Source organism: Vitis vinifera, chromosome 14 (genome assembly GCF_030704535.1).
Source record: "Vitis vinifera cultivar Pinot Noir 40024 chromosome 14, ASM3070453v1".
NCBI classification, from domain to species: domain Eukaryota; kingdom Viridiplantae; phylum Streptophyta; class Magnoliopsida; order Vitales; family Vitaceae; genus Vitis; species Vitis vinifera.
The window spans coordinates 29362847-29390289 of NC_081818.1; the positions used below are offsets into that span (position 1 = coordinate 29362847).

The 27443-nt window shown below is 34.7% G+C and overlaps 2 protein-coding genes across 2 annotated transcripts; one reads left to right on the plus strand and one right to left on the minus strand.

Annotated features, from left to right (window-relative positions):
- Positions 1-10047: 10047 nt before the first annotated feature.
- On the plus strand, positions 10048-12526 carry LOC100264446 (uncharacterized protein At5g39865). The gene has a single exon (XM_010662745.3). The coding sequence runs from the start codon at positions 10906-10908 to the stop codon at positions 12256-12258; it is 1353 nt and encodes a 450-aa protein (XP_010661047.1). The 5' UTR covers positions 10048-10905; the 3' UTR covers positions 12259-12526.
- A 1822-nt stretch (positions 12527-14348) lies between these two features.
- LOC100257613 (binding partner of ACD11 1) lies at positions 14349-24503 on the minus strand. Its single transcript, XM_002283025.4, has 5 exons — positions 24218-24503; positions 22865-23022; positions 22079-22154; positions 16015-16122; positions 14349-15063 (listed from the first exon to the last, which is right to left on the minus strand). The coding sequence occupies exons 2-5, from the start codon at positions 22978-22980 to the stop codon at positions 14575-14577; spliced, it is 789 nt and encodes a 262-aa protein (XP_002283061.1). The 5' UTR covers positions 22981-23022; positions 24218-24503; the 3' UTR covers positions 14349-14574.
- Between the last annotated feature and the right edge of the window lie 2940 nt (positions 24504-27443).

Sequence of the window (27443 nt, forward strand, 5' to 3'; positions counted from 1 at the left end):
AGGGTATATATTACTGGTTTCTAGGCTCAAAATTGGCTGTGTTCAAGGCCTGAATGGGTTGAGAATTGCAGAAATGAAGGTTCCCCATGAATCCAAATGGGGACATATCTCTAAATTGGAAAATGTAAAAGGAAGGTTCCCACACTTGGGGTTGGAGCAGGAGAGGGTAGTGGGTCCTTTACTGCACTACTTTAGGCTGGCCTAAAACAAGCTCCTCACATGGCTTTATTAGTTGGAGGTTTAGGGGGTACCCATTTGGAATAGGGTGGATCCATGTTATTCCTGGTTCCTCTACTTCAAAATTTAATTGAAGAAAGTGCTTTAAATCTTCTCCACATGCCCTCGTGTTCCCATGTGCCCTGTTTCACATCACTCTCTCTCTCTGATTGGGATTCTTCAACCACAGTTTTTTTTTTTTTTTAATATCAAGTAGTTATTCTAGATGCTTATCAGCTCTCACTGATCTGGACCCACCACCCAAAAGCTCCTACACCCTTGTTTTCTAACATTAAATTTTAAATAATCTATGTTACGTATACCCTTTGGCTGCTTGATGAAAATATTTCAGAATTCACCTTCACATGATATGATGGGTGCTTAATAATGGGTGCAAAAAATGATCCCTTGGACTCATTGCCATGGCTTTTTTATAGGCCTCTTTGTTTTCTTCTTGTTCATTTTTCCTCATCTTATGTTTGGTGGTTGCGAAAATGAAAGTGAAAGAAAGGTAAAATTCTTAGTCTTATGGTTTGTGATGTCATGGTTTCCATGAAATAGAATATTTAAAAAATTAGGAATAGAAAATTTATTTCATTTCATTTTTCATTTACTATCACGTTTAATTTACTTATCAAAAATAAGAATAAGAATAAGAATAAAACATTCATTCTCGTAATAATCGAGATTTGTTCTTACCAAGATTTTGATTTCTCTAGTACACATAATATTATGATTTAAATCGTTTGTTTGTTTGAAAAAATGTAAGCAAAGTGGAGGGTTTTGGTCCATGATGTGAAATGAGATAAAAGTTCAAAACTTTTCAACAGTAAAATCTCTCCCCTTTTGTTTGATAATCTATTTTTGTCTCCAACCAAAGCAGACAATGGGCTTCTTTGGATGGGCATGTGTCTGCTTCCGTGGGAGTTTTACTACTGCCTTTCTTGGAAATTTCTCTTCATAGGTTAATGTGATACTTACAATTTATTTACATTTCTTTAAGTTCATGCATTATAGTACACTTTCATCCTTTAACATATATATATATATATATGGGACCATTTCCCATTTCTTAAAATAAAATAATCTCTCTCTCTCTCTCTCTCTCTCTCTCTCTCTCTCTCTCCCTCTCCCTCTCTCTCTCTCTCTCCCTCTCCCTCCCTCTCTCTCTCTCTCTCTCTTATCTATCCTTTTGTAGAATGAGTCATTCTATAGTATGATATGATGGACATATCAAATCACCATTTTTTTTGTGTGGGTGGTAAAGTGAAAATGAATCAATTCTATAATTTAATGATTGAAATTGGAATTTCAAATATTTCAGGTGGATATGGGAGTTGAAAGTCCATATGGTCTGTTTGGTATTTCAGAAAATATCATTCAAAATAACCCTTATGAAACTACAGCTTCTTACAAAACACTTGTTTTGGAAACAGCATGTTTGTCAAGTGATGTCATCTTAGCAAAATATGGAGTTTGTATTTAATAGAAAACCGTATTTTTATAGAGTAATTTCATCTTAATAAAACAAGAAATTTATATTTTAATGGAAAGTCAGCATCTTCATTTTATGACATTATATGATATTAAAGCAGCTTAATCTAAGTTGAAAAAAAAGATATATGGACTTATTTGGGGCTAATATGGTCCAAAAAGAAATGCTATAAATATATAAATAGAGAGAGAGAGAGAGAGAGAGAGAGAGAGAGATTAAAAATTGGGCCCAAATTGGTAAGAATTTTCCATGGAAAATCCAAGGCCCAGGACCAGGCCCAAATAATTTGGGCTGGAAAGTGCTATCTATGGGTTTGAGGCCTAAATTCCATGGGCTAGTATTCTGGCAGGCCTTTTAGTGTCTATTATATATACAATAAAATAAAAAAATAGCAAAAACATATTAATAATAATTTGATTTATATATTTATTTAAATATTTATTTTGGGACTGATAAAGTAAATTAAAAAGAGGAAAGGGAATCTTTTCTCTCTTTTTCACACACAAATTTGATTTGAATTGAAGTAGGGAAAGGAATTAATTTTTAAAAAATTTATTTTTTTTGGTATAATGGCTGTTATTTTCATTTGAATTTTGAAGGTAGGTATACTCAAAACCAACCAATTTCATTCTTTTGATGGAAGGAATATATGATTTGATTTTATTTTTTTTAAGAACACAAATATATTTGGAAAAAAAATTAGATTAGGAGGAGAGATCATTGTGTCTTTGTGATATATGTAATCTCCTATGGTTTCGATTGATTAATCAACTACTATGGAAATTATTTTAAAAACTTTATTATATGGTTCTATGAAAGAAGAGAGAATTTTCTCCTCTACTCTCCCCCTTTGATACCTTGTTATCATATGTGACTAATCTCCTAAAAATAAAAATCTAACATCAACAAGATCATATTGAAAAGTTTCTTTTCAGTATCATACAAAAAAATGTTATTAATTATAAATGGTGAAATGATCGAAAAAATTCATTACTTTGTACCTTATAAATGATATTGTAATGGAAAATTGTTTAAAATGCTCTCTAGGGAGAGGGACACTCTCGAGGATGACGATAGAGTACGAGTGGCAAGAGTTATACCGTACTAAGAGCACAACATGAAACCTTAAATGGAAGGAATCCGCAAGATTAGCATGCACAAACCAATAATGCAACACATGAGCTAACAATGCAATGCATAAAGCTCATAGACTAAGAGGTTGAACACATAAGGGCATTGTTGCATCAAACATATAGACTAAGAAGGTGCTTAGTACACACAGGTTGCTTACATGCATGCCATTGTGTTGCTAGCTTAACAAGAGTATGACATGTTAAAATAACTATGGACTCACACATATTAATCATAGTTTATGATTAAGCTATCTGGACATGTTTTAATTAATATTCATTGAGTATGGATCATCTTATGTGTAGAACCTAATGCCACATATGTCTTTGATGATGGGCCTAAGACATGTGAGGCCCAACATTCCAAAGGGTATGGTTCATAAAGCATAGAGGAAATTCATATGTAAGAAATTCATCAGAATTGGCGTCCGTTAATATAATTTTGAATAGACAAAACGTTCTCTCCCCCACTTTCCATCACCAGAGAGAGACTATAGAAAGGTGGTTTCCCCTCCATCGCCTTAGAAGATCCATACTTCTTCAACAAGCATAATGGACTCGGGTTTGTTCCCATTCTGTAAATGTAAGACAAGTTTTCTATATTTGATTTGTATTAAATTTATATTTTGGGTGACAATGGAGAATACAACATGACATATATATGACACAAGTCAAACAAATATCTACAAGCAAGACGTAGGTGACATGTAAGGTGCAACAAGTCGTATGAAGCTGAAATGGAAGAAAAGTAGTTGTTGAGCATAATACATGTGGTACGAGGAAAGACAAGCAATACAACTACTATGACAAAAGGCATGAATAAAGATAGGCAATACATGTCGATGGATAGACCATAATAACTAAAGTCTTAAGAGGATCTACTACCCAAAACTTCAATTTTGCATTCAAGTTTTATTGACTATGAATTAAAGCAGCAAACCCACTCAAGAAAGAAAATGAAAATGAGTTTTAAGGTAGTCATGTGATGGAATCAAAAGGTAACCCCACAAAAGGAAACTCTTCTACTCTTGTGTTAGTAACTTAGTATGAGTAGGCGGAACTACCTAAACCCTTATGGTTATATTAATTCCAGACCATTTGGAGTCCTGGACCAATATTAATTTGGGCTGATTGGCCTGAGAATGATTTAGAAAGATGAAACTATTAAATTGGATTGAAATTGGGCCAATTATTTCTTAAAAATTTTCCATTCCAAACCCAAGGCCCAGGCAGGGTAAAGCAGTTCTACAACAACCCCATCTGCAAAACTATAAAGGAGAGAGGGCTGTCCATGAACAGTAGAAATGGGCCAATAATTTCATGTGCCAATGTTGTGGCAGGCCTTTTAGTGTCTAATTTTTAGAAGAAATATTTGGTTACAATGGATGAAATAATCCTTAAATCGGAAATTTAACCATTGTCATATTTTTTTTGGAAAAGTAATCCATTTTTTAACATAAATACCCTTTCCTATTTTAAATATTTATACGTGGGTTTTAAAAGAAATGGTTATTTTTACAAGAAAATAATGGAAATATTTTTGTCCAAATGATGCCAAAAATAGATGAAAGGTTAAATTTCAAAATTTGGGTTTTGAGAGACCCTTTTAATCAAATAACCCTTCGTAGTGTTAAGTTTGACCTATAAAATTTATTTTATTTATTTAAGAAATTGAGAGAAAAAAAATCATAATAATAAGAGATGAGTGCAGGTATGACATCACAACTGAGCATAAAGGAGACAGACATTCCATCCAAGAAGCCACTAACTTACTCCATGACACCCATTAACCCCCCATCCATGCCCTAAAAATGTGGTCGAACCAAATTTGATTGATTTTATAATAGGGTGCTCAACCCTAATGTTTGGTGGTTAATTTTATAATATGATTCTATATTTGTATGAATATTTTTATAGGGTAAAAGTGCTTTTTCCTAGAAATAAGCTTAAATGGAGTGACATGCACGTTTGCATGGAAAGTTTTGTGGTATAGGCTTGGTTCATTGGAGCAACTTTTTATGTATGTGCCTTTTCACTTGCAAAAACTTATTTTATTACCTTCTGACAGATATTGGAAGAATAGAAATAAGAATGAAAAATAATTTGAATTGTTTTTTAGAATGAAAATAAAAATCAAAAGTTCGGTATTATTTTTAGTTGTAAGTTTAATGGCCGTCTTGATCTTGAACGCATTTACATTATTTAAAAAAAAACTCATAAATATATAATATTAAAAATTATTTTCCCTTTCAGTTGTTATTATAATCAAATTAGATTAATAAAAAATAAAAAATAAACTAATTTTTTACTTCTTAAAAGCTAATCTAAATTGGATAAAAATAAAAACAAGTACTCTTATTTGGGAAATACTTTGATAATTTTGAATTTTGCAAAACATGACTTACTTCATTTTAAACATATTAGAATCAAGATTTACACTATGTTTGGTTCTCGAAAATTTTGTATGAAAATGTGAGTGAGGAAAAGAAAATAAAGAGAAAAAATAGAATAAAATAAAAAATAAATTCAAAGTTAATAAATTAATTTTATATGTTTTTTAAAATTTATTTCATTTGTTTTCTTTCACTATATAAAGACTATATAATTTTAAAATGCATAAATTTATAATTAATTTTAATTATTTTTGTATTTTTCATAATAAAATAAAATAAAATATAAAAATACTATTTTTTTTTCTTTCTTTAATACTTTTCAAAAACCAAAATAGTTCTAAAGATTTAGTAACTTAATTTCAATGAAATAAATTTTTTTTCGCTATTATTTCTATTATTTTACTTATTTTATAAAAAAGAAAAAAATAATAAATATTATAGTTTATTATCTTATATTTATAGTTTTTAATTAGAAATGTCACAATGGAATTGAAAATAGAGCCCAGTAGCTCAAAAGCATGAGTAGAGTAGATGTAACTTTAAATAAATAAAAATATAAAAATAATAATAATAATAATAATAAAAACCCACCTTTATGATAAATATAAAAAAAGCAACCAGATGCATGAAGGTGAGGCCATAATGATTAATGACTGAGAGGAGTGGGGAATGTGAGAAAAAAAGAGAAGCCACGTGCCATCACGTGGATGGCTACATTTTTACATGCGGCTGTAATTATTAGCTTAATAAATCCCCATGCAATCATCCAAACACCTGTTTTCCACTTGCCCCCCTCTTGGATTTTCTTGTAAATTGAATTCCCTCAGAATTCTCAGAAAAGCTTTTGGTTTCCCAACTACTCTCTGTTTGGGAATTTTCTAGGAAACCCTCTGCCTCTCAGGCTCTGGGAGTTGTTGTAAGTTGTAACAGAAACAGAGAGGAAAATCAAATTAAAAAATTGGTGCTGTCACCAACTTTCTGGATTGGAAAATCAATTTTGCTGTTTGGTAATTAGGGTGGAAATTAGGAAGAGATTTTTTTTTTCAAAAGCTACAATAATTGGGAGCTTTGCCTAATTTTAATTACTTCTTAAATGATTTTTTCTTTAGTATTTTATTTCTTTATTTTTATGGTATTTAAATATGAAAATTACTCTTTTAAGTATTTTTTTTCTTTTATAGTATTTTTAAAAAATGATTTTTTATTACTTTTTCCATATTACCCAAAATGTATAAAAAAATCATTTTTTAAGTTTTTTATTATTTTATTTTAATGCTTTCTTGAACTAAACGGAATATGAAGGAATGTACTAAAAAAAAAGGAGATATTTGAAGTAGTATATATAAATAATTTGTTAACTTTTTTTTCTTCTAATTTTCTTCTTTCCCTTGCCATTTCCTTCAATAATATGAAAAAAAAATCTAATAAAATTGCTATGGAAAAGAATGGGGAATGCTAAAAGATTTTTTCTGTTAAATAAACATATATTTTTTAAATAGTGTAGTGTTTGTTTGATATATTTTTATTTTAAAAATAGGAAATAAAAAATATATCCGAATGAATACTAGATGTTAGTTTGGATATATTTCCATTTTATGTTTTTAAAATAAAAAATAATAATAGCAACTTTAATTTTTTATATTTTTTAAAATTACTTATAAAAATGTTAGCAATTGAAATAATAATTTTTTTAAAAAAATAATAATTTATAAAAATTATTATCTTAAATTTATATATAAAAAAATCTTGAATTGTAATTTTTTAAAAATAGAAAATAACTAACATTTTACACAACTTTTTTAATGGACAACCAAGTAATAATTTTTTCCCTTACCCTTCCTTTTTTAAATGGATTGATTCACCAAAAGATAACATTGACTTGAGGGAGGGAAAGGTGTGGTATCTCTTCTCTACCACACTTCTCCTTTTCAATGGCTGTCTCTCCTCTTTGGATTTTTCCCTTGTAACCCAATCATGAATTTCCAAAAAAGAAAAAAGAAAAAAGAAAGTTCACATTGGGATTGCCTTCTTTGCCACTCCTTTAACCAACAATGATTTCAACTTTTGTTTTTATTTTTCTCATTTGTAGTGGTGAATATGTAAATTCCAATTTAATATTATATTTATATTCTCAAACGACATTCTTCCCACTTACACTTCCAAACCGACAAATCTGGATTGGGAAAATATATTTTTAATGATAGCGGGATGAAAAATGAACCCTGATGTCATTTATAACGACTCAGATGTTGTCCACTCAAAAAAAATATTAAGTATTTGAAACTCGTTTTTAAAATTTTGTAATTTGACCGAGCATCCGTTATCGAAAGCCTCCCAAATTGGGACTTTTCTCAATAGTACAGTAGTTTAAAAAAGTTATGCTTAAATTATTATAGTAGAAGAAGTTATTACAAATATATGGTAGTTTTTGCCACATAGGAGAGAGGAGAGAGGGTGAGAGAGGAGAGAGGAGAGAGGGTGAGAGAGAGGAGAGAGGAGAGAGGGGATAGGAGATAGGGTGATAGGATATTATAAAAGGGAACTCGTCTCTTGAAGAGACGAGTTCCATGAAAAAAAAAATATATATTTTTTTAAAAAAATTCCCATTTACTCAAGGGAACTCGTCTCTTCAAGAGACGAGTTTCATGAAAAAAGACAAGGGAAAGACGAGTTCCCAGGGAAAATTTTTTTTTTTTTAAATATATTTTTTATTTAAAAAAAATCCCAAATTAAATAAAAAAAAAATTTTCCTAAAGGGAACTCGTCTCTTTGGGAATTTTTTTTTTTAAATATATTTTTTATTTAAAAAAAATCCCAAATTAAAAAAAAAAAAATTCTTAAAGGGAACTCGTCTCTTGAAGAGACGAGTTCCCATGTAAAAAAAAATATATTTTTTTTAAAAATATATATATTAAAAAAAAAAAAATTCCTAAAGGGAACTCGTCTCTTCAAGAGAGGAAAAAAATTATTATTTTTTTTTAAATATATTTTTTGTTTAAAAAAAAATTTCCTAAAGAGAACTCGTCTCTTCAGGAAAAACAATATTTTTTTTTAAAAAAAAAATCCCAAATTAAAAAAAAAAAAAAAAAAAACAAATTTTTTTTAAAATATAATTTTTTTTACATGGGAACTCGTCTCTTGAAGAGACGAGTTCCCTTTAGGAATTGTTTTTTTTTTTTTTTTTTTTTTTTTTTTTTTTTTAATTATTATTATTATATATATATATATATATTTTAAAAAAAAAATTTACATGGGAACTCGTCTCTTGAAGAGACGAGTTCCCTTTGGAATTGGTTTTTTTTTTTTTTTTTTTTTTTTTTTTTTTTTTTTTTTATTTGGGATTTTTTTAAATAAAAAATATATTTTTTTAAAAAAAAAAATTTCCTATGGCAAAAAAAAATTAATTTAAAAAATTGGACTTTAAGACGAGTTCCCATAGGAAATTTTTTTTTTTTTAAAATATATTTTTTATTTAAAAAAATCCCAAATTAAAAAAAAAAAAAAAAAAAAAAAAAAAAAAAAAAAAAAAACCAATTCCAAAGGGAACTCGTCTCTTGAAGAGACGAGTTCCCATGTAAATTTTTTTTTTTTAAAATATATATAATAATAATAATAATAATAATAATAAAAAACAAAAAAAAAAATTCCTAAAGGGAACTCGTCTCTTCAAGAGACGAGTTCCCATGTAAAAAAATTATATTTTAAAAAAAAAAATTGTTTTTTTTTTTTTTAATTTGGGATTTTTTTTTTTTTAAAAAAATATTGTTTTTCCTATGGGAACTCGTGTCTTGAAGAGACGAGTTCCCTTTAGGAAAATTTTTTTTAAACAAAAAATATATTTAAAAAAAAATAATAATTTTTTTCCCATGAAACTCGTCTCTTCAAGAGACGAGTTCCCTTTAGGAAATTTTTTTTTTTTAATATATATTTTTTTTTACATGGGAACTCGTCTCTTGAAGAGACGAGTTCCCTTTAAGAATTTTTTTTTTTTTTAATTTGGGATTTTTTTAAATAAAAAATATATTTAAAAAAAAAAAATTCCCCAAAAGACGAATTACCTTTAGGAATTTTTTATTTATTTAATTTGGGATTTTTTTTAAATAAAAAATATATTTAAAAAAAAAAAAAATTTTCCCTGGGAACTCGTCTTTCCCTTGTCTTTTTTCATGGAACTCGTCTCTTCAAGAGACGAGTTCCCTTGAGTAAATGAGAATTTTTTTAAAAAAATATATATATTTTTTTTCATGGAACTCGTCTCTTCAAGAGACGAGTTCCCTTTTGTAATATCCTATCACCCTATCTCCTATCTCCTCTCTCCTCTCTCTCACCCTCTCTCCTCTCTCCTCTCTCCTCTCTCACCCTCTCTCCTCTCTCCTCTCTCCTATGTGGCAAAAACTACCATATATTTGTAATAACTTCTTCTACTACAATAATTTAAGCATAACTTTTTTAAACTACTGTACTATTGAGAAAAGTCCCCCAAATTGAATCAGTAGCAACATATGTCACAAGTCTGAAATTTTTTTTGATTATTTTACAATATTTAATGGTGAGTTGGTTGAAATTGTGATTAAACTAACTGCTAATTTATTGATTAAAATTTTAAGAAACCCAAATCCAATAAATAAAACAATAAAGCAACTAGGAATCGTTCAAAATTAACAGTAACTTTCAAAATAAGGCCAAACATGCCGTTTCATGGAGTTATTCATCCCAGTTTACAGGACTGACGGAGTAAATCCAAATCCAAATCCACACAGACTCGCCGTTTCTGGGAAATTATACTCACGCGCCTTGTGATCCCGAGTCAATCCAGTCCGAAAAGTAACGCGCAGAGGAGGGACCCAGGGCTCCCAATTAATCAACAAAGTCCGGCCACGCGTGAGGGAGAGCGAGTGGGGGAAGTGGCCGCAGCGCCACCACGGCCCTTTTTTATTTGGGTTCGTGGGGAGTCAGTCATTCAAGCAATAATTTGCGCGTTCGCCGATCCTCTCCCGCCTGGAATTTTTCCTCCTGTCTCTCTCTTTCGCTATATGCATTGCTCCAATTTCAGTCTATAATTTCAATTTCGATTTTACTCAAAGAAGGAGTAGAGAGACTGTGATGGGATGAGGTAGATGGTAGAGAGTTCCGCCCTCGTATTTGACGACGACGACTCTTTTGCTTTTATACTCCTTTTTCTGGAAATTATCTGTTGTCTTCTTGTATTCATTTCAGGCCTTTTATTGGTAAAGAGGCTGATTTTTTTGGTGTGTGATCGGAGGAGAAAGTGGGTTTCTGTTTGAGACGGTTTTCGAGGTAATTTACTGTGTGTGATACGTGTGGGTTTCTGTATTTGGATCTATCTGGCCTTTTTTTGCATTATTTGGAGGAAATATGAAGGAAAAGTTGAGATGATTTGATCCGTCAGCGTTTTGACGATTCCTTAGAAGAAGCTTCCATTGTTTCAAATTGTTTTTCTTTGATTTCACTAATGCTTCCAAAATTCTCGTGACCTTCTAGAGTTTCTGGTTTTGGGTTTTGGGTTTTGGATCTTGTGTTTTTCTTCCATAATCTATGGCTATCTTTCCGGTTTATTGAATTGGGAGTGTTTGTGTCCCAATTTTGATTCTTTCGATTGTGAGTCTGTTTGTATTTTCTTGAATTATTATTGTTTACTGTGGTGGTGGTGATGGGGTGTGCGAGCTCGAAGCAACCGCGGTGCCGGCATTGCCAGAACTCGTTTGCGCCGGTGCCGCGAAGCTACTCTATGCACGTCCACCACCCGCCGCAGAGCAAAGGCGACAGCTACCATGTGGTGGCTCTCACCTCCACCACATTGGGCACTCTCAAGCTTGATACTTCTCATCAAAACCGCAACTCCCATGTCAATGGTACTATCGTTGAAGAAGAAGAGGATAAGGAGAACAAGGTGAATGGGAATGAGAATGTGAAGGCTGGGGACAAGAAAAACAAGGGATTCTCCATGGGACTCATTGAAGCCAAGACTTGGTCCAGTATGATCAATGAGAAAATTCCCAAAATTGCTCCGAAAACGCCTATCAGAACCCCTCCGGGCGAGCCCGAGACCATCAATGCCTGGGAGTTGATGGAGGGGCTTGAGGACGCAAGCCCTCTCCGATCACCCAATCATCTTCGGAGCTTTTCTTTTGATATTGATCGGAGGTCGATCCCAGCTCCATTTGAGCTCCCCAAGTCGAGATTTCAGGAAAACGGGGAGGCATCGCCCAGGCCCATGTGGCTGAATTTGGTAGACAGTGAGATGAATCCCAATTCGAATTCAAAGACTGCTGTTCCTGAGTTTGATCCTGAAGTCATTTCCGTGTTCAGGAAATCACTCCAGGAGCTTCCCTCTGACGACCCTTTCCATATAAAGGATGATGAGAAAGTGCAGGCAAGAGAAGTAATGGATGCGAAGAAGGTGAACGATGATGAGAAAGTGCAGGCAAGAGAAGTAATGGATGTGAAGAAGGTGAACGACGATTATGATTTTGATGTTCTGGATCATAAGAGCCAGTCATTTGCCAAGGACACGGTGGTTGTGTACTTCACAAGCCTAAGGGGAGTGAGGAAGACATACGAGGACTGCTGCCATGTTAGAGTGATTCTAAAAAGCTTGGGCATTCGGCTGGATGAGAGGGATGTGTCCATGCATTCAGGGTTCAAGGAGGAGCTCAAGGACCTCCTGGGAGACGCCTTTAACAGCGGCAGCCTGCCAAGAGTCTTCCTGGGAAGAAGGTACATTGGCGGGGCTGAAGACGTACGAAGAATGCATGAGGAAGGCCAGCTAGAAAAGACTCTGGAAGACTCTGAAAAAACAGAAGCTGGAGGCAATAGTGGCAGCAGAACTTGTGAGGCATGCGGGGATATTCGGTTTGTGCCTTGTGAGACATGTTCAGGGAGCTGTAAAATCTACTACGAAGGCGATGAAGAAGATGACGATGAAGAGGGTGAATTCGGGTTCCAACGCTGCCCAGACTGCAATGAAAATGGCCTCATTCGCTGCCCCATATGTTGCTATTAGTTTGGGTATCAACCAAGATTTTTCCCAATTTTTTGTGCTTTTTCTTCTTTCTGGATTTCTTGTGAGTTGTTTGCTGTACAGTGAGGAGTTTTTATTAGATGAATGGGGGATATTCATAAGAAAAGCAGCTAGAGAAGACAGCAACTCAAAATCTGTTGTGAGTAGGTTTGTTTCTCACAATCCCCGCTCATCTCTTTGCAAAGCCTGTATACTTCCATAATGTTATGGTTCCACAAATACAAAAGGTTTGTATACATTTTTGAGAACATACTGATGATTTACATTATGAATTTTCAACTTCTTCCTTCTTTTTATTATTTTTTTCTTTAATTTTCCTTGAAACCAAACATTTATCACCTTCTTGGGTACATGGGTTATCTTGTATGATCCATCAACCCCAACTGCAACCATCAAAATCCGAGTCTTGATTTAATTTAATACCATTAAATTAAGAGGTCACAGATGACAAAATATTGAAATTCATTGAGGCAAATGAGCTCTAAAATGTGACAATTCAAGAAGTCATCAAGCCATAAAGAGGGGAAACGCAAACCAAATCAGACCATGGAAATCCACCTTGTTGATTAAAATATTTGGTTGGTGTCTATTTTATAGGAGGGTAGTTTGGGAGATTTATTCTAGTGCCAATATGAGAATTTAATACTTTCCCGAGAAACTTCTTTTGTATTCAAACACCAAATATCCAAGTCAAGACGGTGGAGAATAATCAAATAAGAATGGGATTGTCAAACTTGTTTCCTTCAACTCCAAGAAGTCAGCATGGGATGAAGGAGTTGGTGCCCTCCAAGTTTCCACCAGAAGACCATGTCCTCTGAAAGCTACAGGACACCCAAGAAAAAAAAACCTATTGAATACTTCCAACCCTCAACAGGAGGATGAATAGCAGTTTTTGGGATTTCAGCAATCTTCTCAGAGACTCGAGTTCATGAGAAGAAACCATGAACCCTCCATATGGGGAGTTCTTATTTCCAGCCTCTCCTTGGACTGGAATCTATGAGATTGACAGTTGATACAACCCAGAAAATGGAAACCTATGTGGTGCCACTACCGATGGGACACCAGAAAAATACAAGCATTGGGAGCCAAGGATGTACACATCTCTCTTTACCTGCCCATCTCACAATTCAAATCCTGTTCCTGCATTCACATTCATATGGGCCTCAGACCAGCAAATCAGTATAAGCTACATGACATTTCTCCATCTAATCAATCCTATTCACTTTGGGTTGGTGCACAAAACAACATTTAAGAAATGAACAACTCCCTTCCCATCAAATACAGGTGCCATTAATGCTTGACAAAAAACCAAATCCATCTTCCACCTCTTGGTATGAGACTTATCTAAATCAACAACACCCCATTATAATCATATGTTTTGATTGACAACGAAAATCTATGAAAGAGACGCCAAGAAGTTGTGAGCCCACATTGTACCCTAAAAGTCGTAAATTCAAGTTAATCATCTCCAATTCTTATTAAGGATGAAAAAAAAAAACAAAAAAGAGAGATATGGATGCATACTAGGCCGGTGAAGCAACCCTAAAGGTCAGCACAGTCTTGGTAGTTGAGCTCAAAAGGAACAGTAAATATGTCATTGACCAACAAGAAACAGAGCATTAGAAAATCAGATCACAGGTGATGGGAAGCAAGTAAGCATTAAGGTGCCGGCTAACTAAAAAGTGTACCTCATTTAAAAGACAAGGACACTAGCTGGATATTAAAATGTTAACAGAAAATGAAAAATTATTTCCAATGTTCTCCCTAAGGGCAGTCAACCATCTTGATTGTTTATCTAGTAAACCTACCCTACGACCAATCAACTACCTATAAAGGTCAAATTTAATCCGCCAGCAGTTATATTCATGTTTGCACATACCAATGTGGTCAACATTGGATCAAAAACTAAGCCCAGGAGCAATAGACCCAGAGATCAAGAGTCCTTGACCATCCCCACAAACAAAATTGCCCCAAATCCAAAAATTTAAATGAATCAAGGACCTCACAATAACTAACCTTATCATGAGATCGGGTCCTTTCCCACATGGGGGGTCTAAATAACTAATTGTGGCAAAAAACCAACCACTAAGAGTTTTGCAATAAGCTTCTAAGGTTGGATAAGATACAGTGGCATTGATCTAAAGATGCTAAGTTGTAAGGAAGTGCACTGAGTACAGTGCAACTTCTGAGTTACTACCAAACAACTCCCCCAAACTAAGTTGCTATACAGTGAGAGTTTATTTATTTGTCGGTAAGAACAAAGAGGAACAAACTAAAAAGTAGTGTCAATCCAAAATTTTACATTTTGTTCCCCTTATTGCCCAAATCAGCTGCTGCGTTTGCTGCACGAGTGAGAATGCCTGAAACCCAAAGAGCTCCCTTGGCAAAGTAGCTGCTGTTAACAAAGGCATTTGCAGCTGCAACAGTTGTTTTCCCAGTAACCACTGCAGCTGATTTGGTGAACTCCAAAAGCTGGTACCTATCTTCCACAGCCCGAGCAGCTTCTACACCTCCATAAATCTTATTTGCAGCTGATTTACTAAACTCTGAAACATGGTACTTTTCATCCACAGATCGAACAGCTTCCACGCCAGCATATATCTTATCAGTTAGTCCAATTCTCTTGCTAAGCTCAGCAATCTTGGCTGCTGCAGCAGCAGAGACTCCATGGGCCTCATCAAAAGCTTTGGCCTTGATTAGTGCATCTTTGCCCAAAACATACCCCTTGGCGATCATGGTTGTGACCACTTCCTGTGCCACAGTTACTGCTTCTCTGGGGGTGGTGGCCTGTTAGGATTATAGAAGGTTTGATTGAAAGAAGATAAGAGATTCAATCACAATCAGAACAATGAACTAGATGATATTTCTGACTTCTATAAATGAAGGTGTGCTCTCTAGAATTAGGTCCATGGAAATTAGACATGATTGCCAAGAACCAGTGTACTAAAGATCGTAAACTATAGAAATTCATGTGAAGCAACCAAACAATGTCTTCACTCTTGTATGATTTAGTCACCAAGCAACCTGGCTTGTAGTTTGAACTCCTCGTTACTTGACTAAGCACAAACATACAAAAATATAGAGTTGAATCAAATGGGAGAATGATAGAAAATAAAGATTAGAAAAAATCAAACTTTGTTAATAAGGTAAATTTTCTATAAAATCGTGGAGTTTCTGAATTACTTGCATAGGTTTTCAAGTTAAGGCCAAGTCACAATGACCTCAAATTATAGGTCCAGCTATCCCACCTGACCAGCAACATTACTGATCTGAGAAACTCAGCTGTCCTCTCTGAGTTGTCTGCAAAGGTTAAAAACAGAGCACCATACGATTGCAGAAGATTTCTCAAATCATTCCTGGCTTGTTTATCATATACATGGAACCCAAATCCTAACCCACATAGTGCAGTAAATGTCTAATTATAAGCAAAATCCAGCAATAGTAAAGAATTCTCAAATTATTTCTTAAAAATGTTAAGATATTTGTTCTTACTTTGCCCTGACTTTCTTATGAAATATGCATCATCACTCTCACAATTACATATATGTTTTGTATTTGCAGTAAAATATCTGATGACAAATGATTGTCAAATCCTGAATTTGTCTCCAATATGATGTGCACAGCCAGAAAGTAAAAGTTTTGCCTTTCCTAGGAAAATGGTTTACGCAAAATTGAGCAGCCAAAGCTATATGAGATTGTACTGGGGTATATAATTTTTGGTAGAAAAGCAATGCATACCATAGAGTTAATTTCATAGTTCCAGGAAGAATTACTCCAAGGATCAGATTCATCTGCGTATATTCCCCAGCCTGATATGCACACTCGTTGATCTACAATTGTGGCTCCCTGAAATATTAGAAATAGGACATGATAAGCAAATAAACTGCATGGCTACACATAACACAGACATGCCGAGCTTCGAAATACTAAAGAATGAACATTCATCAAAGCATTTGCTCCAGGGCAAACAAATGACAACAAAGTCAATATATTTAGGCAAAAAAATCAACCTTCAAAATAGGGTTATTACAAAAATAAGCCATCGCTCATCAGTCGTTACCAAAAGATGAATGCAAAAAAAATGGGTCAGTCCTTTTGGTGAAATTCTGATGTTGATCTTATATTGTGTAACAAGAAAAACAAAATATATTTAACCTTAACCAAATAAAAAATAAAAAAATGGACTAGTTTTATTGTCATGTAGATGCCTATAATCCAATTACCGTGTGAAGTAAGATTAAACCTATAAAGGCTTGCTAAAAGCTTCAAATCAACCTATTGGGAGAAACCTAGAGGCGATGATTTAAATCCATACTATCTCCAAACACGATAGCATAATCCCTGTTGAGAGAGAGAGAAAGAAGAAAAACCTTAATTCTCATTCATGTAATGTCTACTTACAATTGAGAGATATATATATACAAGGCTAGGAGTCCTAACTACCATACATGTGACCTATATTAACAAGGAAAGATAATATACTATAAATACATTATATTCAACACTCCCCCTCAAGCTGGAGCATATACGTCATATGCACCAAGCTTGTTACAAATATATTTAATCCTAGGACCTCTGAGAGATTTAGTGAAGATGTCTGCTAGTTGATCATTTGAATTGACAAAACTTGTAGCAATACATCCTGATGCGATCTTCTCTCTAATAAAATGACAGTCAACTTCAATATGCTTGGTCCTTTCATGAAAGACTGGATTGGATGCAATATGTAATGCGGCCTGGTTATCACAGATGAGTTTCATCTGTTCATCCTTTCCAAATCTCAACTCCTGAAGAAGATGTCTCAACCATATGAGTTCACATGTTGCCAAAGCCATAGCTCGATACTCGGCTTCAGCGCTAGATCTGGCCACTACATCTTGTTTCTTACTCTTCCAAGATATTAGATTACCTCCAATAAAAACACAGTACCCTGAAGTGGAACGTCTATCTGTGGGTGAGCCAGCCCAATCTGCATCTGTGTAACCAACAACTTGAATATGACCTCTATTCTGGTACAATACACCTTGGCCTGGTGTACTTTTGATATATCGAAGAATACGGATTACGGCATCCCAATGGCTATCACATGGTGACTGTAGGAATTGACTAACAACACTCACAGGAAAAGAAATGTCTGGACGAGTAATGGTGAGATAGTTCAATTTACCTACGAGCCGTCGATATCTCCCGGGGTCTCCTAAAGGCTCCCCCTGTCCTGGTACAAGTTTGACATTCGGATCCATAGGTGTGTCTACCGGTTTACAGTCTAACATACCGGTTTCTTCCAGGATGTCTAAAGCATACTTCCTTTGGGAAAGGACCACACCAGAACTGGATTGAGCTATCTCAATTCCCAAGAAATACTTGAGTTTCCCCAAGTCTTTGGTCTGAAAGTGGGTAAAAAGATGTTGCTTTAGTTTCTGAATACCATCCTGATCACTGCCTGTAATGACGATGTCGTCCACATAAACAACCAGATAAATACACTGCCCCAAGGAGTTATGATGATAAAAAACTGAATGGTCTGCTGTACTGCGAAGCATGCCAAACTCTTGAACAACAGAACTAAAACGGCTAAACCATGCTCGAGGAGATTGTTTCAAGCCATATAGAGAACGGCGTAACCTGCACACTAAACCAGACTCCCCCTGAGCAACAAAACCAGGAGGTTGCTCCATATAAACTTCCTCGGCAAGATCACCATGAAGGAAGGCATTTTTAATATCCAACTGATAAAGAGGCCAAGAACACATAGCAGCCATGGAGAGAAGCAAGCGGACAGAAGCAATCTTGGCAACAGGTGAGAATGTGTCACCATAATCAGAACCATAAACTTGAGTATAGCCTTTAGCAACTAAGCGGGCCTTAAGGCGATCAACCTGACCATCAGGACCAACCTTAACTGCATAGACCCAACGACAACCAACTGTAGATTTACCAGAGGGTAAAACAACAAGATCCCAAGTGCCATTAGAGTGCAGAGCAGCCATTTCATCCACCATTGCCTGTCGCCAGCCTGGATGGGAAAGAGCTTCATGGGTGCTCTTTGGAAGAGAAACAGAGGATATAGCAGAAACAAAAGCAGAATAGGGTGAAGATAATCGATGATAACTCAAAAAATTGTAAATAGGATGAGGATTACGAGTAGAGCGAGTACCTTTCCGAACAGCAATGGGTAAGTCATTAGGAGAAGGCAGAGCCGGGGCAGGTGAAGCCGAAGGGATAGGAAGTGAGTCAGCAGGTGCCTCAGGAAAAGGGAGAGGAGCAACGACACGAGGGCGACGATGATAAACCTGAAGTGGTTGAGGGGGCATAGCATCAGGTGGGAAGACAATGGGAATGGGCAAGACTTCAGAAACAGGAAGAGACTCAGAAGAGGTGGAAAAGAATGGTGAGTCCTCAAAGAAGGTGACATCAGCGGAGATAAAGTATCGATGAGTCTCAAGGGAATAACAACGATAACCCTTCTGAAGTCTGGAATATCCCAAGAAGAGGCACTTCATGGCTTTGGCGGAAAGCTTGTCCTGTCCAGGAGTGAGAATATGAACAAAGCAAGTACAACCAAAGACACGAGGAGGAAGGAAATAAAGTGGTTGGTCAGGGAAAAGAAGGGAGTGAGGAATCTGATCGTGTAAGACAGAGGAGGGCATACGATTAATCAAATAACAAGCGGTAAGAACAGCGTCCCCCCAAAAACGAAAAGGAACGTGACTATGGAGGAGGAGAGTACGAGCTGTCTCAACAAGATGTCGATTCTTGCGTTCAGCTACCCCATTTTGTTGAGGAGTATGAGCACAAGAAGACTGATGAAGAATCCCATGATGAGACATAAACGAAGTAAATTGGGCTGAAAAATATTCCCTGGCATTGTCACTGCGTAACACACGAATAGAAATATTGAACTGGGTTTGGATTTCAGTATAAAATTTCTGGAAAATAGAGAATAACTCAGCTCGATTTTTCATTAAAAATAACCAAGTACATCGAGAATAGTCATCAATGAAAGTGACAAAATACTGAAATCCTAAAGTAGACGCAGTCCGACAAGGACCCCAAACATCAGTGTGGACAAGCTCAAAAGGAGACTTTGCCCGATTATTCAAACGCTTTGGGAACGAGACACGAGTATGTTTCCCAAGCTGACATGACTCACACGGAAGCGACGACAAAGTGGAAAAACGAGGAACCATCTTCTGGAACTTGGAGAGACTAGGGTGGCCTAGACGATTGTGAATGAGGAGAGGAGCATCAGTGGAAATGCAAACTGCAGGAGATGAATCTGAGGTGAGGTGATAGAGGCCTTGAGACTCACGTCCTATGCCAATCGTCTTCCCCGTACTCCGGTCCTGCAAGGTCACAAATTTATCAGAAAAGGTAATAGAACAATTAAGAGTACGAGTGATTTTGCTGATGGAAATAAGATTAAAAGGACATTCAGGAGTATAAAGGACAGAAGTGAGAGGTAGAGAAGGCAGAGGAAGGGCCAAACCAATACCTTTAGCCACAGTTTGAGAACCATTAGCTAAGATAACAGTAGGTAAATCAGTGGTAGTAGTAATAGAGGAGAAAAGATCCTTATTACCAGATAGGTGATCAGATGCTCCAGAATCTAGAATCCAGGGTCCAAGAGAAGATGTGTGGGTAAGGCAGGCAGAGGCATTACCAGGCTGGGCAACAGAGGCAATAGAAGCCTGAGATGTCTGAGATGCGGAGGAGCTCGGAGGCTGAGGCAGCGGAGAATCAGAGGACTGGGCCATATGGGCAGTGCGAGGAGGTCTTCCATGTAACTGATAGCAACGATCGCGAGTGTGGCCAAGTTTATTGCAATAGGTGCAATGAGGACGTTGGCCTCTCCCTCGGGTACCACTGCGTCCTCCTCGAGAGGTAGTTTGAGAAACTAACACAGAAGAATCTGAAGCGCTATCAGATGGCAAAGTCTGAGTGGACGAGATACGGAGGAGGCGAGCAAACACATCATCCAAGGACGGAACTGATGAACTACCAAGAATCTGATCACGAATAGGCTCAAGATCCGGACGGAGGCCAATAAGAGTAAAGACCATGAAGAACTTGTCAAGCTGTGTTTGTTGAGCCCCAACATCAGGAGTAAGAGGCATCACAGTCAAGAACTGCTCTTTAAGAGAGGCAATCTGACCAATATAAGTAGATAGATCCAAGTCCTGTTGGCTGAGATGGACAATAGCAGAAGCCACCTTATAAAGACGCTGGATATCATTCGTGTATAATCCTTTGGCCTGAGTCCAAAATTTAAAACAAGTTTTATAGGCCTGAAGATGAAGAAGAATCCGGGGATCAACCGATTGCCATAATACACTACATAACTGTGCATCTATCTTCTTCCACTGTACGCGGTCAACCTCAGGGATATCTGCCTCCTGGGTAACCAAGTGATCCTCATATCCTTGACCCATAAACCAAAGTTCAACAGAGGCAGACCAGGAAAGATAATTTTCACTGCCAACCAATTTCTCTGAGGTAATCATAGGAGATCCAGAGATAACAGAGGTAAAGATCTGATTTTTGGTGGTCATATTCACGTATTTGGATCGAAGAGAGCCCTAATACGACTTCAGATTGCGGCGTGGCACCACCGAAAAAGGGAGATGGCCTCAGATCGCGACGTGGTACCACCAGAAAGGTAGAAGAACACTTCCCAAGGCACGTGCAGGGATTGGGGTGGAGAGAAAGTAGCCGGAACTTCGTCGGAAAGGCTGTTTGGAGGGCTGACGGAGACAAAAATCCCCAAAAGAGGTACGTGCAGGGCTCGGATGGGAGAACCAGGTAGGTAGGGATGCTAGTCGACGGCAGACGAGGCTGGAGGAGGAGGCGCGTCGCCGGAAAAGGCCTCACGCGCCCTCACGCGCCGGCGCGTGAGATGCAGTCGCCGGCCGGAAAATGGCGCGTGGCCGGCGCGTGGATCCTCTTTTGGTGCCAGTGCCTTCACAAAAGTTGGAGATCTCCTCCAGGCGCTCCTTCTGGTATGGTCGGTGTCGGAAAAATAGGTCGCCGGAAAAGTTCGCCGGAAAGTTCGCCGGAAAATTTCGCCGGCGGTGAGTGGTTTCTAACGACGTTCCGACTGACCGGAAAGTATTGGGAGATGGGGAAGGTGACCGGAATGAAACACGGTCACCGGAAGGTTGCCCGGAGTTGATGACACGGGAAACGGGAAACAGGAAAGAATTAGGTTTTCTTCCCTAGCTCTGATACCATGTTGAGAGAGAGAGAAAGAAGAAAAACCTTAATTCTCATTCATGTAATGTCTACTTACAATTGAGAGATATATATATACAAGGCTAGGAGTCCTAACTACCATACATGTGACCTATATTAACAAGGAAAGATAATATACTATAAATACATTATATTCAACAATCCCGATGCCAAATTTTTATAACTTTGAAAGTGGAAAAGCTCAGCAGAAGTCTTTTTGGACTGATTCCAGAGAAAACTTGAATAAAGGCCATTCTTTAACTAGAAAGAGAATTTTCCCATTAGAAATGCACTTTTCATACACTAGATTTTCATGTCAGCTGACACCGTGTGGATTACACACAACCATGTCTCTGGTTATGCAAAAATCAAGTTGCAGAAATCAAATGACTGTAAAATGAATCATCATCCTTTCTTAGAAACATACAAAAGCAAATAGAACACCATCGAGAATTGAGGGAGGCAAGAGACTGGAAATATCGAGGCAGATGATCAGAGAACATGCTAATTCTGTCTTCCATTATAATGAAAGTATTCGTATTTATTATCAGGATAGCAGGCAGAAACTTACACTGAGCAAGACAGCAGTTTCGAGAGCATAGAAATCTCTAAATGTCACATAGGCAGTACGAGCACATTCGCCTGACCTGTTTTCAGTGGAAACAGCATCTATCTCGATTAGAATCATGTGGATTGTTATCAGATAACAAACATATAAAATTAGCATCAGAGATCATATTGCTTATGACTTATGACTTATGAGTACTGCAGGGCCACTGTAGTCAACTGCAAATAGAAGCACATATCAAGCAATGAAAATTCATCTTTTGAATAGTACACAGAACAAACTCACAAACACCAAGTTTGAAACAAAATGGAGTAAAATGCTTGAGCCTTAGGAACATCACTTGTCGGTTTTTTAATAAAATTTTGCACTGGACATTGAAATCCAGCTAGAATTTTCCAAGAAAAAGGAAAAGGAAAGAAATTTAAAAAAAATTTGAAATATGAGATATTCAAAGTGATGGATTTTATCTAGTGCATGAGTAAATGACATTCAAACAATGTCTTGTGTGTGTGTGTGTGTGTTTTAATTACTTGGTTTTATTTAATCACAATGATTTCCAACAAGACAATCTAATCGGCCATCTAATACTAACGAATGAAGCTTGTGCAAGAGGACTCCAATGAAACCATAAAAACGATCAAAAGTTCTCCCCAACCCCAACTCTGAATGCCAGTCTGCATCTAATTGAAACGAAAACAGTCCAAAAGTTCTATAAAATTTATAATGACACAAACAGAGTCATTTAAGAGAAGCTATATAAATTCAGACGTAAATGATTACTGAAAATACCTGATAATTTCAAGGTGCTCAATCATCCCACAGTGAATGAAAAAATCATAAACATCCTTCTCTGTTGCTTTAGGAGACAGGCAAGTAACTTCTGCAGTATAAGCTCCTGGATACATGGTTTTGAAATCTTAATAAGCACAACTTGCCCTCGAGCGAACCTGTTTGAAACATAGTGCATATATAATGTAAGAGCCCATGCTGGAATCACATAAAAATATCTTGCTTCATATCAAAATCCATGCCCAAACAAGACCATTTTTCAAGGAAGGGGTAAAGATAAGGAACATGTCAGAAAGAGATAATGAGCACAGCATTGGTCTATGTAATGATCAGGAGGTGAGGTCCATCACCCCTAATGGTCCCCCAGTGCCTCAGAGGTCAATCTTTCATGGGTATACTCCATTAAACCTAAAATGACTGCAACACACCATGCTCCATCCCTGTCAACAGGGTGATTTTTCTTTATATGCCCTGGTAAAAATTGAACCATCCTACACTATTTCCATGTGCCATGAAGTGCCAATCTTTTTTTTTTTTCTTAGGTATATAGCAAGGATGACCGCAATCCGCAAGCCAAACAGGAAAAAGGAAAGACAGAAAATTTTAAGTGCCTGTTGGGCAATATTTTCAAAAACAGTTTTTAATTGTTTTCAGGAACAAGATTTTATTTGGGACTCAAATATGAAAAACAGTTTTCTCGGCTTACTTTCCATGAGTTATAATATATTTATATCTAATACAAAAGTTTTAAAAGTCTTCATCACCTTTTCAATTGATTGTTTCTTAGAAGACTCCAGAAAAAAAATCTAAATGAAAACACTTAAATTATTCCAAAAGACAACCTGTTTTCAAAACAAATTCTTAAAAAAAAAAAAAAAACCTTTTTCTCTGTAAAAGTTAGTCAAATGTGTTTTTGTTAGAAAACAGGTTTCACTGTATTCAGTAACAGTTACCAAACAGGCACCGATAAGATTCAGGGTCTGCCTCAAAATCACCGGATACAACTTACCCAACACCACTAATAAGAAAAAGGAATTAAAGATAGATCATTTGCAAAAGCACACCAGACAGTTTCCTAGAGATTAAGGTGGCTAATGGGCTCCAAGAAATTGAAGGAAAATAAAAGAAAAAGCAGTTTTCATAGATCTTAATGAGGCAAACAAGAAAAATAACAGAAAAGAAACCCAAAAACTTCAGAAACATAAAATAAAAAAATAAAAGAAGGGTGGGGGTGGGGGTGGGGGTGTGTGTGGGGGCGGGGGGCGGGGGGCGGGGGGGCGCGGGGATACGATACAAACAATCACCAATACGCAGAGGAAATCAAAGTTGAATATAAGTATGAGTTTTACGTACTGAGGCTCTGATCAAGACCCAAGAGAGGGGTCTCTTGAAGTGAGAGATTGATCCTCTGCAAGGCCAAATTTCATCCACTGGTGATGGATTTAGCTTGATAACTCAGCTGCTGGTTTTGTGAAACTTGGGGGTGGTGCTGTGGGCCGGTGGTCGTGTGCAGTTACATGAAGGACAAGTGTATAGTCGGAATCCACAGAAGCTGACACACAACTCCTCCAATCGGTTTATTTGAAGTTGGTAGTAAGTGTCAAGACAAAGTTATGTTTTTTATTTTTTGAAAGATTAAATTATGAAAAATAACCCATTTCAATTCAATATATTATCTAAAAACTTTATATAAAAAAAATGTTCTAGAGAAATGCTCATTTTTTGTCATAGAATTCAGATATCGTCAAGGTAAAAATGAGTTGAATAATAATAATAATTTATTAATTTTAAATTTTAATTTTAATTTTTCCTCTTCATTTTTCTTAAATTTTCTAATAACCAGACATAAGATAAGGCCCTATTTAATTGCTATTTTTGAAAACTGTTATAGAAAATAGTTTCTGAGAACAATTTTTAGGAAACGATTTTTTGTGTTTTTAAAAAGAAAAAAAAGTGTTTGAAAACTAAATTCTAGAAAACAGTTTTTGTTCTAGAAAACAATTTTTGTTTTTCAAAAAAAAAAAAACATGTTTGATTGGATTAATAAAAAAAAATTTAGAATAAGTAAAACAAAAAACATGTATGAAAGTTATTTTTTAATTAATAAAGTATTTTTTTTCCATTAACTTGATATTATAAATATATAAATAAATTTCATATGTACAATTTAATTAAATTAAAAAAAAATCCATTTTGGAATTTGTACACCAATTATAATTTTTTTAAACAAATGATGATTTTGTCATAATGTGTAAATATATTAATTTCAATAATTTAAAAAAGAAGAAAGGGTTTATAGGTAAGGGTGTGATGGTTGAGTGGAGCTCACCTTTGTAGAAATACAAAAAATAGTTAAGAAAACACAAAAAGAAGAAAGAGAAAACATGAAAAACAATTTATTTTTTTAACAGTGAAAAAATAATAAAAACATCTTTTTATTATTATAAAAAAAATGGTTTTTAAGAACATAGAAAACACAAAAAAACAAAAACACACCCCCTTCCTCAAACAAAATTTTTGTGTTTTTTGTTTTCAAAAACAGAAAACAGATCGAAACAAACAGGCCCTAAATGTTTGAAGGTTTTATTTTTATTTTTTTTTCTGTTTTGTGACTGGTTATGAAAAGCCCATAATAATTGTTGTTTGGGCTACACAATATTTCCAGATCGCAAATTAGATAGGTTCAGTCCAACCAAATCTGAACTCAATTCAAGGGCTTGAACAATTTAAATTTGATTGGGCTTTCATTAAATTTTGGGTTGGGCTTGGTGCAAGGGCATGGACAGCCAATCCAAAACCTGATTATTTACTTATTTTATTTTGATTTTGTATTTATTTTGGAGTTTTTGATTAATTTATTAATTATAGTAAGAGTTGTAATTGTTAAGATTGAGTGAAAGAATGTTATAGGTTTTTAAAAAATTATTTTAAATATTTTTTAAAATGTTATTATTATTTTTGTTTTTCAAATTAAAAAAATTAATTTTATTTATTTAACTTTAAAATATTTGCAAATTAAATCAGTTGAAGATTAGAGACTGATTGGTTGAGATGATATATCGCGGTTGTGGTGGAGGATAAGAGACTTGGATTTCGGAATAATTGAAGTAAGAGATGAGAAATGAGAGAGAGGGATTTATTTATTCTAACTTAAAGTTTGTTTTTACTTTATTTTAAAGATGGCTGTGAGATTTTCAGAAGATGACCCCAGCAGCCTCTGCCTTCCAGAAAGTGTTTCCAAAAAGCAAAACAACACTTTTTTGAAACCAAAATGTGTTTTTGTTTTTGTTTTCATTAATTTATATTTTTTTAGTCTCATCAGCTGCATCCTGTCTATACTTGTCTCCATAATTAGAAAACTCAACACATGACCTTGATTTCTGGAATATTTTATTTGAAATTCAACGGATAAAGATCTAAGCATTTGTTCTGCGCTGTGTTTTCGTAGGAATAAAATTTTATTTAAAAATTTAAAATATAAAATATAATCTCAACGAAATTATATGCTTATATATACTACAATATATATATATATATTCTATTTTCAAATTGTTACTACAACATTTTATAGAAAAAAAGAGAAGTGAAAACATATTAAATTTGTTTTTTAAAAGTAATGCATCGAACAGTTTTTTGTTTTTCAAAAACACCTTTTAAAATAAAATATTTTAATTATTTTTATTTATTTTTTTAGAACTATAATTATAAGAGAATGATTAAAAATAAATTATGAATGATAAGTTATTTTTAAAATATATTTAAAAACATTGATTAAAAATATTTTAGACTCTTTTTTATTGTGTGATTTAAAAATAAATTTCTATTTTTAAAAACAAAAGACTGTTTTTTAAAAGTTTATAACACTGCTTATTCATTGTTTTCTTGAAATAATTTTAAAAAATAAAGTGAAATAAGAATAATACTTAGAGAACAAATAAGAATTGTTTACACGAATTTTTAAAAGAAAAAGGAAAACATTAAAAATAAGTTTTAGAAAACATTAAAAATAAGTTTTAAAAAACATGATCAAACGATACTTAAGAGTCTATTTAGTGACTATTTTTTAGAATAATTTTAAATTTTTTTAAATAAAAAAATAAGAAAATATGTTTGACAATTAAAAACTATTTTTGTTTGTTATTCTTTAAAAATATAAAATATAATGTTTTTAGATAATCTCTTTTAATTATTTTTATTTATTTTTAAAAAGAATTATACAAATATATAGAATGATTAAAAATAAAATATTAGATATAAAAATTATTTTTAAAACATATTTTAAAATATTAAAAACATATTAAAATATTCTAACTTTTAAAACAAATTTTTATTTTACAAATTTAATAAAACATCAATAAACAATATAGTTTTCAAAAACTGTTCGGAGAGCTGTTTTCAAACTATTCTAGAATAGGTAATAGTTACTAATCAGGCCTAATTCTTCCCATTGGTATATTTAATCCAAACACAGATTTCTTTTCATGTTCTGAAAGTGATTAAGTCAAGATTTAGGTTTGATCTAATGGGTGTTTTTTTTTTCCTCTCTGACAGAATGAAGTAATCAAGTGATAGCCAATTT

Excerpts from the sequence above, each read along its gene's own strand:
- LOC100257613 (XM_002283025.4), bottom strand. The coding sequence starts at position 22,980 with ATGTATCCAGGAGCTTATACTGCAGAAGTTACTTGCCTGTCTCCTAAA. Across the intron at positions 22,155-22,864 it reads GAGCACCTTGAAATTATCAG|GTCAGGCGAATGTGCTCGTA; the intron begins GTATTTTCAGTA and ends CACTGAAAACAG. Across the intron at positions 16,123-22,078 it reads AAACTGCTGTCTTGCTCAGT|GGAGCCACAATTGTAGATCA; the intron begins GTAAGTTTCTGC and ends CTAATATTTCAG.
- LOC100264446 (XM_010662745.3), top strand. The coding sequence starts at position 10,906 with ATGGGGTGTGCGAGCTCGAAGCAACCGCGGTGCCGGCATTGCCAGAAC.